The sequence below is a fragment of the Lepidochelys olivacea genome, assembly GCF_965140295.1.
Source record: "Lepidochelys olivacea isolate rLepOli2 genome assembly, chromosome: 10".
In the NCBI taxonomy this organism is placed as follows: domain Eukaryota; kingdom Metazoa; phylum Chordata; order Testudines; family Cheloniidae; genus Lepidochelys; species Lepidochelys olivacea.
The window spans coordinates 71,017,881-71,030,354 of record NC_140420.1 but is presented as its reverse complement, the minus strand read 5'-3'; the positions used below and the strand labels follow the sequence as shown (position 1 = coordinate 71,030,354).

At 49.3% G+C, this 12,474-nt stretch overlaps 1 protein-coding gene across 7 annotated transcripts in view; it reads right to left on the bottom strand.

The window, feature by feature from the left end:
- NTRK3 (neurotrophic receptor tyrosine kinase 3) overlaps positions 1–3,706 on the bottom strand; it is a 328,552-nt gene extending 324,846 nt beyond the window's left edge. For 2 of the 7 annotated variants that reach the window (XM_084640449.1, XM_084640451.1), the window contains exon 1: positions 2,767–3,369. In XM_084640449.1, coding sequence (XP_084496575.1) covers positions 2,767–3,014 — 248 coding nt within the window. In that variant the 5' untranslated portion in view covers positions 3,015–3,369. Of the gene's footprint in view, positions 1–2,766; positions 3,370–3,397 lie in introns of those variants that run through there. The other 5 variants (XM_084640450.1, XM_084640452.1, XM_084640453.1 and 2 more) reach the window with 5 other exon arrangements.
- Positions 3,707–12,474: the final 8,768 nt, after the last annotated feature.

Here is a 12,474-nt window from a genome sequence, read left to right as displayed (position 1 = left end):
CGGGAAGGGCAGGGGCTGCAAGCTAGCTACTTGCTTTCTTTTGTACACCATTCCCCACGAGGGGCTAGAGAGCTAAACGACCCCCAGCCCATCTCACTTGCGGCCCACTGAGGCAATTGCACACCACTAAGTCATTCTGGCTTACGAAAGAAAAGCCCCAATGGGCTTTTACACTAGGAAACAGGATGAAGCAGGATGACACAAAGGTGACATTTGGCATAAGGGAGAATCACACTCTTCTCTTTGGGGAAGGCAGTGGATTCGTTATTAGGGGGATTGGAAACGTGCCCATCACCCTAGCATCTGGGCACTGTAACTTCCTTGGCAACAACATAGTTTTGGCAGGCCAGGAGGGGGCTGAACTATAGCCTATATTTAAAATCTAGAGGTGGGGGAAGGGATGATCTTTGACCTTCTCTCCCCATGAACTGACCCAATCAGCCCTGTCTTAGCCTTCCTTTCTGTCGAGGGCGGAGTGAGCAGAGTATTCTTGCTAAACACGAGTTTCTGCCCTAGCTCCTTCAGGCCACGCACTCAGGTCCCGAAGGAATCCCACACAAATCGCAGGAGGAAACGACTTCTTAGGTGCCATCTAGCCCACCAGGTTGCCCCCTCCAAGTACAATGGCTAGTGCCAGTTGTAAGCATCCTGAACGCCTGGGTTTTCATCTCTTCCCTGGGGAGACTTTTTCACCGTGTCACAGATCTCACTGTCCAGACATCTTCCCTGATATTCAGCCTAAAATCCTGAATCACAGTAGTGGTGGTTATGGATTAGCCTCAATTCAGTTACCACCATTTCTTCCACAGCTACAGAAGTCCATTTAGGGAGGTGGGGAGCCAGGGAAGACATATTATTCTAGGGGGAACACAAACAGATTTACCCAGTCACCCTCTCATTATTCCTGTCCTGAAAAGATGCTCTTCTCCTGAAAACATCTGCTAATGGAGTTGAGAGGTTTGGGGCTGGGTTTTAGGATTTTTGTTTGGGTTGGGTTTTTGGTTGACTCCAGCATTTTTCAATTTCAAAGCAGTAAAGACATTTTCTAGACACAAGGGTTCACATTGTAGTGTCTCTTCCCGCAGTTCAGAATTGTGCATATACACACACACACAAACACGTACTAAGTAACAGCCACACAAGCTGCCTCTGAGCCACAGTACAGTAAACAATTTGCTAGCTCTCTCCCCTCTTACAGCCTGCTTGATGCTAACAACAAAGGGTTAAGAGAAAAACACAACAAACGGCAAGCACAGTAATAAACACAAGTTTCTCCCACTTTCCTAGTGTTATCTGGATTGCTCCAGCATCCCCAGCAATACACCGGCACAGGGTAAATATGGGCCATTTGGCACGCAAACATTACATTACGTTCATATTTACTTTCCCTGATCCCTTTAGTTTCTGGAGAGCAAATTTGCTGGAAAGGGAAAGCCATAGCATGGGAATAGGTCCGCGTTCCTCACTAGACCTGGACGTGGGGAGAACTGCTTGGGCATTCATTACATTAAACCCGTTAACAGCAATGGGTCTGTGTTAGCCCAGTCCTCTTTATCCGGTAAAGGTGCCTGGCAATGCTCTTAAGTAGGGTATCACAATTATTCCATAGCACTGCTACAATTGCACTGTGACCAAATAGCACAGCCTCGGGAAACGAACCATCAAAGAGCACCCTTCCAACAAGCTATTTCACAATGGAGGTGGGAAATAAATAAATAACCGGCAATTACTCATTCCCAACCTTGCTGCATTTAACTGCCAGGATAAAGCATTCCACCTCATTTCTGTCCAACTTCCCACAGGCAACTTACTCATGGGGCTACATTTCCCTAAATGCTCACATTTCAATTAGCATTAGAATAATGAAATGCCTTGCAGTTCACCTCCCCGAAAATGTACTGAACGCTGAAGAGCAGAGATTGCAGAAGATGAGGGATTTTTTAAGCACACACATAACATAGCACGGGGGGAGAAGGGGGGGGAGGAATCCAGTCCTTTCCCTACTCTACGCTGATGAGATTTGCATGGGCTTTTGCTACCAGCCTCTCCAAACAAGGATAATGCAACTTCCAGTTGATTTTCCAGATAAACAAGCATGCAAACAAACGCAAAGTGCTCAACTACAAATATCTGCCTCCTACACATACCCCCGCTACCTTGAGATCAAAATACACAAATCCCAGCTCAGCATCCGAGTGGGGCTGGGAAATTGTAACAACTTGAGGGGCATCTCACTCTCTCTCTCTCTTAAAAAGGAGAAACTGCAGATTCCCAGATACACACAGCCAGGGCACAGGAGGGTGGGTTTGCCAGTGGGGGGAATAACAAATGACAGTTTAATCGGATCCGAAGTCTCTAAAGGAGCAGGCGGCTTAGAACTTGCTTTAGGTGCCCAGTTTGTGTGTGTGTGTGTTTCATCTCTCTGCTAACACAAATGGTGAAAAGAAGGGGTCGCTTTACAGCATCTCTGCCCGCCGCCCGCCCCTGCTAAGCCATTTCGTCTCATTTACTTTACCCCACTTAAACGTGAGCCAAACTGTTGCTGTTTCAGTGGGGGCACAAAATTAGATTCGCGTCCTCTGCACGCTCCCCAGGCATAACGGGTCTGAGGCAGGCAGGGAATAAGCATCATCCATAGCAATGCTGAGGGCGCCTGAAATCCACACGCCAGTTTCTCCCCTTAAACACACACACACACACACCCTGTGTCTCGGGCAGCAGTAGAGGAAAGGGCACCCACTGGGGTGGGGAGAAGAGCTGACTTACATTGAAGTGATGTTCCTTGAGATGTCAGTGATGTTGATGCTGGTGTTCCCATTGCTGGTGCCTGAATCCTGCCCTTCCAAGAGAGGGAAGAGGTTCCCATCATCCGGCTTCTTGCAATTGATGTCTGTCTTGCTGCAAAGGCAATTCGCAGGGCAAGCCAGCCCCGAAAGCAGATAGTCTCCCCAAATGCTCCAGAACAAAAATACCCTCCAGAAACTGCACTTGGTAGGGCAAAGAGAGACATCCATCTCCGACTGCTGCTTCTACAAAAGAGGAGGAGGAGGAGGAGGAAAGGGGGATGGGGGGAGAAGGGGAAGGAAACAAAGACAGAGGGAGGAAAAAACTCAAAGGATCAGATGCAAAAATCCTCCAGCAGATGAAATCATGCTGGCAGCTGGCTAGGAGAAGCTGTAATTCCCCCTACAGTAGCGGTCTGAAATGCATAGTGCCTTGTTGATTGCAGGCTGGCTCTCGGTATCAGGCGCTCTCCCGCTCCCTCGGAGAGACTTCTGAGGATTGCAATAGAAGATGGGGAGGCAGCACGCGCGCGCACACACACACACACACACGCACACAAATGGTGCTAAAGTCACCAAGTCCCACCTACTGGGCAGAATTAAAATTGACACACCTGCAAAGAAACCCACACAGAGGCAAGAAGAGAGGATCAGGAGAGGAGGGTGCACCCTCTCCATCCCCTCCCCCACGCTGGCTGGATCTGCTGCAGCAGGAGATGCGTGCAAAAATATATGCGTATCCGTAGAGCTAGATTGCCCAAATGCCTGCAAAGAAACCCCGTCTCGGCGTGTTTCCCTCTCTGCAATAAAAAGGATCCCCACCCCCCACCCCCTTCCACTTAAAAGAAGAGGCTGGGATCAAAGCTGAGGACTGGAGAGGAGGAAAGGCATCCCGGCTGGAAGAGGGAAAGTTCCAGTTGGGATTGCAATTGAGAAGAGGGGGAGGGGAGATGGTCTCCCGCTGCTTTTACTTTCTTTTTCTCCTTTTTATTTTATTTTATTTTTTTTTCCGCTGCAATCCGGACAGCCCGCCGGAAAGATACGCACTGAAACCGAGCAGCCTGACCCCGGCGCGGATTCCGGGTTAGGCGTTTCTTTGCTCAGGATCCCGGGGAGATAACAGGCAGCTCCCAGGGGTGGGTGTAAAACAGATTGGAGAGCGCCCAAGAAGCACTTTCGAGAAAATGCACCCCCGCCAAAATAGAGGCGGCTGGGAACAATGCAACGGGGACCCAGTGGATCGTCTGGAACTGCCCGGCGAGCTGCAAGGCAAGGGGGGGGGATCTCTTTCGCTCCCTTGCACCAGCAGATTCTGCCGTCACACACACACACACCCGAAGACGAATGAAGTGTTGGAAAGGCTGGCCTGGGAGCGCCGAAATGGCACCAGGAGAGCCGCGTGCGAGAGCTGAGCAGCAGAGCGAATTAAGATGCATGGTGCATTTTTGGCAAGCGTAAACCCAAGCGGATCCGGGGGCTGCTTAATTTGCTCTGCTCTTCTACAGCGCTTTTTTACGTGCTTTTTTTTTTTTTCTTTAGTTTCTTGTTTCTGCTCCTCCGCACAGAGAACACGATGATGATAAAGGAGCCGAGCGGCAGGCGGGTGGTGGGGAAGAGGAGAGGAATTACAGGTGAATCACTCCAGCTATCTCAGGCGGGTCGCTGCCAGGGAGAGGGACTCGCTGCTTAGTCCGGGGGGGGGGGGACACTGGAAGTCTTGGCTGTTTACTGAATCAAAGCAGCGCGATCGGGGAGGGAGGCAGCTTAGCAGCAGGCAAATAAACGCACCGAAGCTACATGCAGTCAAACCAGGCCAGCAGGAAGAGCAAGGGGGAGAGAGAGGCTGCAGCTTGACCTGCATCTTTCACGAAGGATTCCCAGCAATTCGTGCAAGCCACACAAGGGGGCTGGGGTTGCCATTCAAAGCCCAGAGTTAATACAGCATATCAGCGAGGCAGCTGAAGTGGGGCTGTCAGCTGGGATCAAACTTCAAAAGCATCCCTGTTATTTCTTAGCGCCTAGAGGCCCAGTCGCGCACTGTGCTAGGCGCTGGACACTCCTGAGGCATTTGTTTGTTGTCCTAGACTGGACAAAAAGATCTAGTAAATAGCCTAGAGGGAAGGATCCTACCGGGTTCTGCAGATGGACTAGATGGGACCTAACGGGGCTTTCCCATCTCTACCGCCTGTCATCAGGGGTAGTTGTACTGGTGTCCATTTGCTGTAATGTCTTCCTGAGTGGGAGGAAGGATGGTCCCGTAGCTAAGGCTGAAAATGGGGAGAATTGAGCTCTTCCTCTGTCCCCGACCCTCTGTGTGGCCTGGAGCAAGATACTCAAGCCAAAATGTTCAGACTTGGGTACCTAAAGATTAGGGTGACCAGATAGTAAGTGAAAAATCGGGACGGGGGTGTGGGGTAATTGGCACCTATATAAGAAGAAGCCCCAAATATTGGGACTGTCCCTATAAAATCGGGATATCTGGCCACCCTACTAAAGATAGACTCCTAAACCCATAGCTAGGCAGCTAAATAAAAGTGACCCGATTCTCACTGGCTTCAGTGGGTGCTGTCAGGACTCAACACCACTGAAAATCAGGTCACATATTTCAGTCCCTCAGTACATATTGAGGTGCCTAACTTCAGGCACCCAGGATTGAAAGTTTTGCTCAGACTCCCTCCGTGCCTCAGTTTCCCCATCTGTAAAAGGAGATAATGATCGTGACTCACCTCAGGGAAGCAGGAGGATTTGTTCATTCCTGCTCAGGAAAAGCTTTGAGATCCAGATATTGAAGAGGCTAGAGATCGGCAACGTCATTTTATTATTCGTTACATCTGTCAATATATTTAAGGAGAGCCACTCCTCTTTTCCTCCCAGCCTCTGGAACGCAGCTTCTCATGCTTCTTGTTATGTATCTGTTGCGTGCTGACAGCATGCTTGGCGCTGCATGGAAAAAATCATCTCTCTGCCCTAAACAAACAGCAGGCTCCCGTGCAGACACACAGCTGTGCTGGGGGACCAGAAGGGTGGGTTCCATCAAACAGTGGAGTGGCAGGTCTGTGTGTTTTGTTACCCAATATATAACAACGCTTCTTTGGGTGGCAGATTAGCACCAAGGGGGTTTCCTTCTACTGGACCCTGTCATGAGGTCAACTGCCTGCGTTTGTGATATCACAGTGTGTTGCCATGGAAATGCCTCTGGTAAGAGGACATCACTGCAGGATCTAACAGGAGGAGATGGCAAATCCCTTTGTTTGAGGGCACATCTCTTGGATAGTTATGCCAAACAGAACAAGAGCAGTATCTGGAGGCTACCCACCTGTTGCCACCTGCACTTTCAGAGCAATAGATTCGCAGATCCCACCGGTGCTCTGTATTCCAAGGAGCTGTGATCTTGCTTAGCATTTGGGTGTGACTCATGCACGAGCATCTCGCCCCATGGTGGCAGACCCGCTTTAAAGAGAAACATTGTGGTTTTAACACCCCCTGTCCCTGTTTAAATTCTCCTCCGCACATTCTGGAAGCAGAGAGAGAGAGATACTTGGATTTAGAACAAATAAGAAACCTCCAAAGACCCTTTGGAGAGCTGCTTGGGAACAAGAGGGGATATGGCAGAATAAGCTTAATTATGACAGCAAAATGGGATTGAGGAGGGGATCTATTAGTTATATGCTGGGCTGGAGACACGAGAAGCCAAGAAGCAGGGCTGCCTGGCATCTGGGGCAGACAGGAGGAGAGGAGAAACATCTGTCACAAAAGGATGACCAGAAAAGGAGGGGACAGGCATGTCACTCAGCTTAGCAAGTGCAGAGGAGCAGTCAGACCTGGAAAGTAGCTAGTATTCCCCAGAGCTGCGCTGCTCCAAGAGCGGGCGCGTGCGTGGGGTTAACGGGCATAGGGACCTCTATGTCTGGGTCTACAGTTACAGGGCCAAGTCCTGACCTTTTTACCCAGGCAAAATTCTCATGGGTATTTTCGCTGAGGAAGGAGGGAGTCAAAGCTGAGTAAGGGATTCAGGGCTGGGCTCGTATGTGTTAGCTAGTGGGCTTGATTCATGGCTAGGCCCACGGGGGCTCCAATGTACGCTCCTTGTGCCCATGTGGGTAGCTGCACCAGAGGCGAGATTCACCCCTACAGGAGGGCAAGTAGTGTCCAGCCAGGGGCGGAGCCCCACTAGAATCCCACCAAATCGACCCAGGGAGCACCTCTGCCAGGGGCCTTCCTTGGCTCTGTCCCCTCCCCTAGCTGCCCCCACCCCATTTTAGGGCTGCACCAGATGGCTCTGGGCACAACAGGTATGAGGGCCACTTGCACTCTTGTGCCTCCTCTACTCCTGAGAGGGCTCCCCTGCAGCTGGGGCCTTCAAGCAGAAGCGAATCTATCCCAATGTTTGCACAGTGCTTTGAAAACACGGGGCCAGATTTTATTGTATGCACAAGTCCCCTGGGCATTCACAGTGATTGTGCATGCAAAGTCCAATTAGATGTCTGGGTGACCATTTGCTCAGCTACTTCAGTGATGGAGAGCTCATATAAGCACCTGGACAGATAGACACACATGGGCACTACGGTCCTGCAAATAATAATATAGGTTTAACCACTGCCCTTCATTTAATATAACCATTGGGGCAGTTAAGCGTACATCATCACCCAAAGCAATGGCATACGTGAATGAGATCAGGAATTTACAGTGTGGGCAGAGGGATTTTGCTCAGTATTATTTTAATCAAGGGTTGATGTGGTGAGGAAGAAGCAGGACAGAGACAGACACAGCCTGGAAGTGTGATGTGGCCCTGGGAGAAGCCTAGAGAGAGATTTAGGGTGGAGGTGCCAGCTAAAAGAACCTTGGACCTGTGAGCAAGGACATTGCCTCCCATCATTTGATTCCTCCTGTGTTCAGGGAAACGGGACTTTGTATATTCTTGGTAAATAAAAAAGATTGCATCAAAGAAGTGCCTCATCGGTGTCTCCTTCATTGGAAACAACCCCAGGGTCCCAAACTCTGACTGGCTGCTTGGGTCACAAGGGATAACAAAAGAATAACCATGTAATTACCGTGGCTGATTGTGCAATCGCAGGAATTCGATAGCCAAGTCATGCCGGTGCATTTTTCACAGATCATTTTAAAACCTGGGCCATAAAGTGCTGCAGAGGAGCTCTGTGCTATTATTGTGGCGTGTAGTGCTGCAAGTGTAAATAATACTAATTCTTAGCTCTGACAGAGTTTCCCATCTCGAGGCATTGTACGGACATTAGTGGCAATGCTGACTTTGTCCTTCTCTAACACCTCCTAATCGAGGACCTCAAAGAACTTTCCAGACAATAATGACCCAATCCACACAGCTCCCCTGCAATGTATCCCCATTATTGGACTGTATATCATACCCATCTGACAGATTGGTAAACTGAGTCACAGAGCACTGAAGTGACTTGAAGGGGAAAAAACAACCGGACTTGTGCTCTTTTCTGCTTCTTTGTGAGGCAAGAAGGTGGCTGGACAAGATTTTTCCCCTGCATCTTCACTGTTCCTTAGATATATCAGGAATGGCAAGTCTTGCCCTCCCTGCTTCTGACATGGGACTCAGAAGTGTGCACAGGGATCTTCCCCAGCCTGTAACTGAAGGGGCTGGGTGTAGAATCCTTAATAGTGAGCTTTTTCTGTCTTACATGGGGAGGATTGGAAGAGGGGAGGGGACTGGTGCCACATGGGGATGAGTGGGAGCCTGCTGGTGGAAGGAGTGAGTCAGAGAAAATGGTTCTTCCCTATGCCCCCGCCCCAATGCTTCCACCTGTACACCGCCTCTACAAGTATTGTACCCTAGAGTGAGGGAAGTGGGGGAGGGAAAGCAAGCAAGCACCTATGCTGCTGAGATACAGGGTCTATGCTTCACCCCCTTCAACCTGCAAACAGGGCCAAGTATCAACAGCACAAGGCCACAGCCATAACTTCTCCCTTACTTGGAGGCGTTTACCATGAATCTATCTCCATCACTTCTGTCCAGATTCACCGTGGGCAGGTGTGAACTCAACAGAGCATCAGTGAAGGCAGCTGCAGGCCTGTGAACCCACCCCCTGCAACCCCAGGCAGTAGGTAGGATTCGTCTCTGCCCTTTCCCCTGTCACTCACGCTCCACATGATGACTGCAAGCAGCCCAGGCTCTCAGCGTGTTTGCCTGCTGTCCTACATTTTCCAAAGCAGCTCCTGGCTATTGTCTCGTGGCTGTTACAATTCAAGCCCAAGTTGCAGCCAGGATGTTCTGTGCCTGGAAAGTAGGGCTTATATCTGAGTTAGCATGATAATGGAGTGTAAATCTATATGCGGAGGTTTTCAATTCCTCTATAATGAATTGATAAAGTTACTGCAGCTCCCACTTTCCCTAAAGCTCACTGACAACACGCTCATATGGCTGCAGAACTCCCCAGATCCCTAGGAATGCGTTCCTGCAAAGGAGAGTTTTAGAATTGTGGAAAGTTTGGAAGGTCTCGGGCCTCTTGCTTCAAAGGCGGTTCTGAGTGAGAGCATAGGGCCCGCCATCTAGTGCAGGGTACCTCCGAGCTGAGATTCCCGCTCCCTGTCCTGCCATTGCCATGCCAGGTGGGCCCTGCTTCAGCAGCTAATGAGAAGGTTCTGTGTGAAGCCCTGGCTTTCTCTGCAGCTAACAGAGAAAACTAACACTCAGAGATGTATTTCAAGCAGGGGAAGAAATATAACTGGTGAAGCAGGAGCATCCCCCTTTGCCAGGAGCCAGGGGTTTTTTGCAGGGGTGTGTGGAGGAATCCATCTGTTCTGTGCTTCAGAAGTGCCCGCAAAACAGAGACATAAGAACTCTGTGCAAAGAGCATACCAGTGGCTCCGCTGCGATTCACCCCACCTCACCATCTCTCCTATAGACCTCAATAAACACATGGAACAAGAAACATTCCTGCAGCACCTCCCAGGAGGCAACTGGAGCAGGTGAGAGATCACTGCTCTCTGTGTGTCTCTGCCAGGACCTGGTCAGTAACTCAGTCGGTGTCCCCAAGGTTGCAGACAGTTAAAGGAATGACCGTGGACACTTGGTGTGTGTCCTTCACCAGACGGAAGTCATCACCCAACAAACCCAATGCAGTCTCCATAACACACAGGCCCGAAACCAGACCAAAAAGGGAGTCGAGAAGATCTGAGAACTTCAAGGATTGTTGGTGTGGCTTACACCCCATACTTCTCCCTGAGCCAAGGGACAGGGCAAAAACTGATTCGACTGTCAGAATTAAGAGGTGATCTCTTGAGCCCAGCCTTGCAGTCATTGCTTTAAGACATGCTGGCATCTTGCCTTCCCTAAGGCATGTGTTGAGAGTCTCCACGAAGAATGAAGTCAGTGACACCCCATGAGATTCTCTCAGCCAAGAGAGAAACGGGTTCAAACTGTAGGGCTTTGCCCGATGTTGACCAAGTGCCACCAAAACCTCAGTGAGCCACTCAGGTCTAAAATCGAGTCCCGTAAGAACTTTCATTTATCCCTCTCAAACACACATCCACCCTCACAGAAGCAGCCAATCCAGCCCCAGACTATTTGGTGTGCCCCTCTCCCAGCTATAATCTGAGAAAGAGTCAAGTTTGTAACCAAGCACAGACAACCTAGACTCAAAAGGCTGCTAACCACTCAGAACAGTCCTGCTGACCAGGACTTTCAGGCCAACATGCCAGGGGCGGGACGCATCTTCTTTACGTCCACAACGGCCACAGCAGGAGATACCATAAACTCTCAAGCTGGACTTGCACAGGCATCTGTCTGCCAGGAGAAAGCCAGACATCAAGTACTCGTTCCAGACAAGCCACCCAAGTGGCACTGGGCAGAAAGATTTCAGTCACTACTAAGATAGGCTGGATTGGAACTGATTAGAGATGAAAAGCTCTATGTCCCATGATTGTTCCCTTAGCTGTCAGGTCTTGGACACCAGAAGCCGGGCTGTATCATGAGCATTTGCCTCTCTCATTTTGATTACATCGTTTCCTTTAATATCATACACTCCGGCTGTCCCCTCTTCTCCGTGATGTAATCTTTCCTCTTAGGGTGACCAGATAGCAAGTGTGAAAAATCGACACAGGAGGTGGGGGGTAATAGGCACCTAGATAAGACAAAGCCCTGAATAGCATGTCTTTCCCTATAAAATTGGGACATCTGGTCACCCTATTTCCTCCACCCCAGTGGTTCTGAGATAAAGGTTATTACTCCTGGTGCCTCAGCCTAATCATTACCATGCACCACACCTCTCCCAGGTCAGGGGAAAATTACAGTCACAATCTCCCAAGAGGCTTTGATCTTAAAGGGTTAGCACACCAATATATCAATGAAGATGCCAATGGACTACAGAAATGCACAAACCAAGTAAAAGAAGTAATGGAGAAGACAGGTTTGAGATACAATGCAAAGAAATGTAAAGTCATGTTAATGGGAACTGTAGGGACAGAAATCAAAATTGAAGAAGAGAAACTGGAGAAGGTGGACATTTTTGCGTATCTTGGAAGTACCATCAGCCAAGATGGTACTAGTTCCGAGGAAATAAGAAGAATCGGGAAGGCAAACGCTGCATTTGGAAGACTCAAAAACATCTCCCTCAAGACAAAACTGAATGTGTACAAAGCAATTGTTATCACCATCACCACATATAGCAGTGAGACATGGCAACTTACCAAGAAAGATACGCAAAAGCTGGATGCATTTCATCACAAATGTCTGAGAAGAATATTGGGAATAACATATAGAGATAGGAAGATGAATGAAGAAGTCAGAAAAATGACTGGACAAGGCACCCGCTCACAAATAATCTACAAAAGAAGACCTCAGTGGCTGGGACATGTGCTGAGAATGGAAAAAGAATGCTTACCAAATACCGCCCTTGAATGGAAGCCAGAAAACGCAAGAAGAAGGAGCAGAAGACCGCAAATAACATGGAAATGAACAGTTCTGAACAACATCAAGCACCTCAATATGAAATGGGAAGATTTGGAGAGAAGGGCAGTTGACAAGCAAGAATGGCAAAGCACGGGATGGACTAAGGACTAAGGTAAGGACACCAATATATGCTCCGTCCTTATAAGATCTAGCATCCCCTCCTTCCTCTGATCTTCACATTGATTCAGCAACCCCAGAGACGTGCCTCGCCCTGTCCCCTATTACCAGAACCCTACTAAGCTATTTGATAACGATGACCTAACATTTCCCCAACCCCTCACATCCAGAAGGACCCAGCTGCACTTTACAAACACAAGATATATGGAAGTATCACTTTGCACATTACTGAAATGCAGCCATGTCTGGGGTGGGACGCAGCAGCTGTTCAACAACACTGGACAACACTTTAGGATGGGAAGTGAAGAATACTATGTCTGATTGAAACTACAGAGAGAAATTTAGGGAAGAAGGTGATTTCCCAAATTGGAACTTGGCCAGTTCACTGAAGTCTAACATCCCAATTCTTAGGGGAAGTGCCCTGGGCTCTTAATGACCACATGTGGCCAGGACGTCAGTTCTCCATCTCATCTGAAAGCTGGCATCTCCTGCAGCACCATACCCCTTACAGCTGCGTTGTGGCACTGGGATCAGTTGACTCCGAGTCCCGCTCGCCACTCCCTGCAGTACAGCACCCCCTTGGGCCCATGCTGGGGTTTTGGGGTCAGTACTGATTCCAGGGGAGACTGTTCCCTGCTGAGT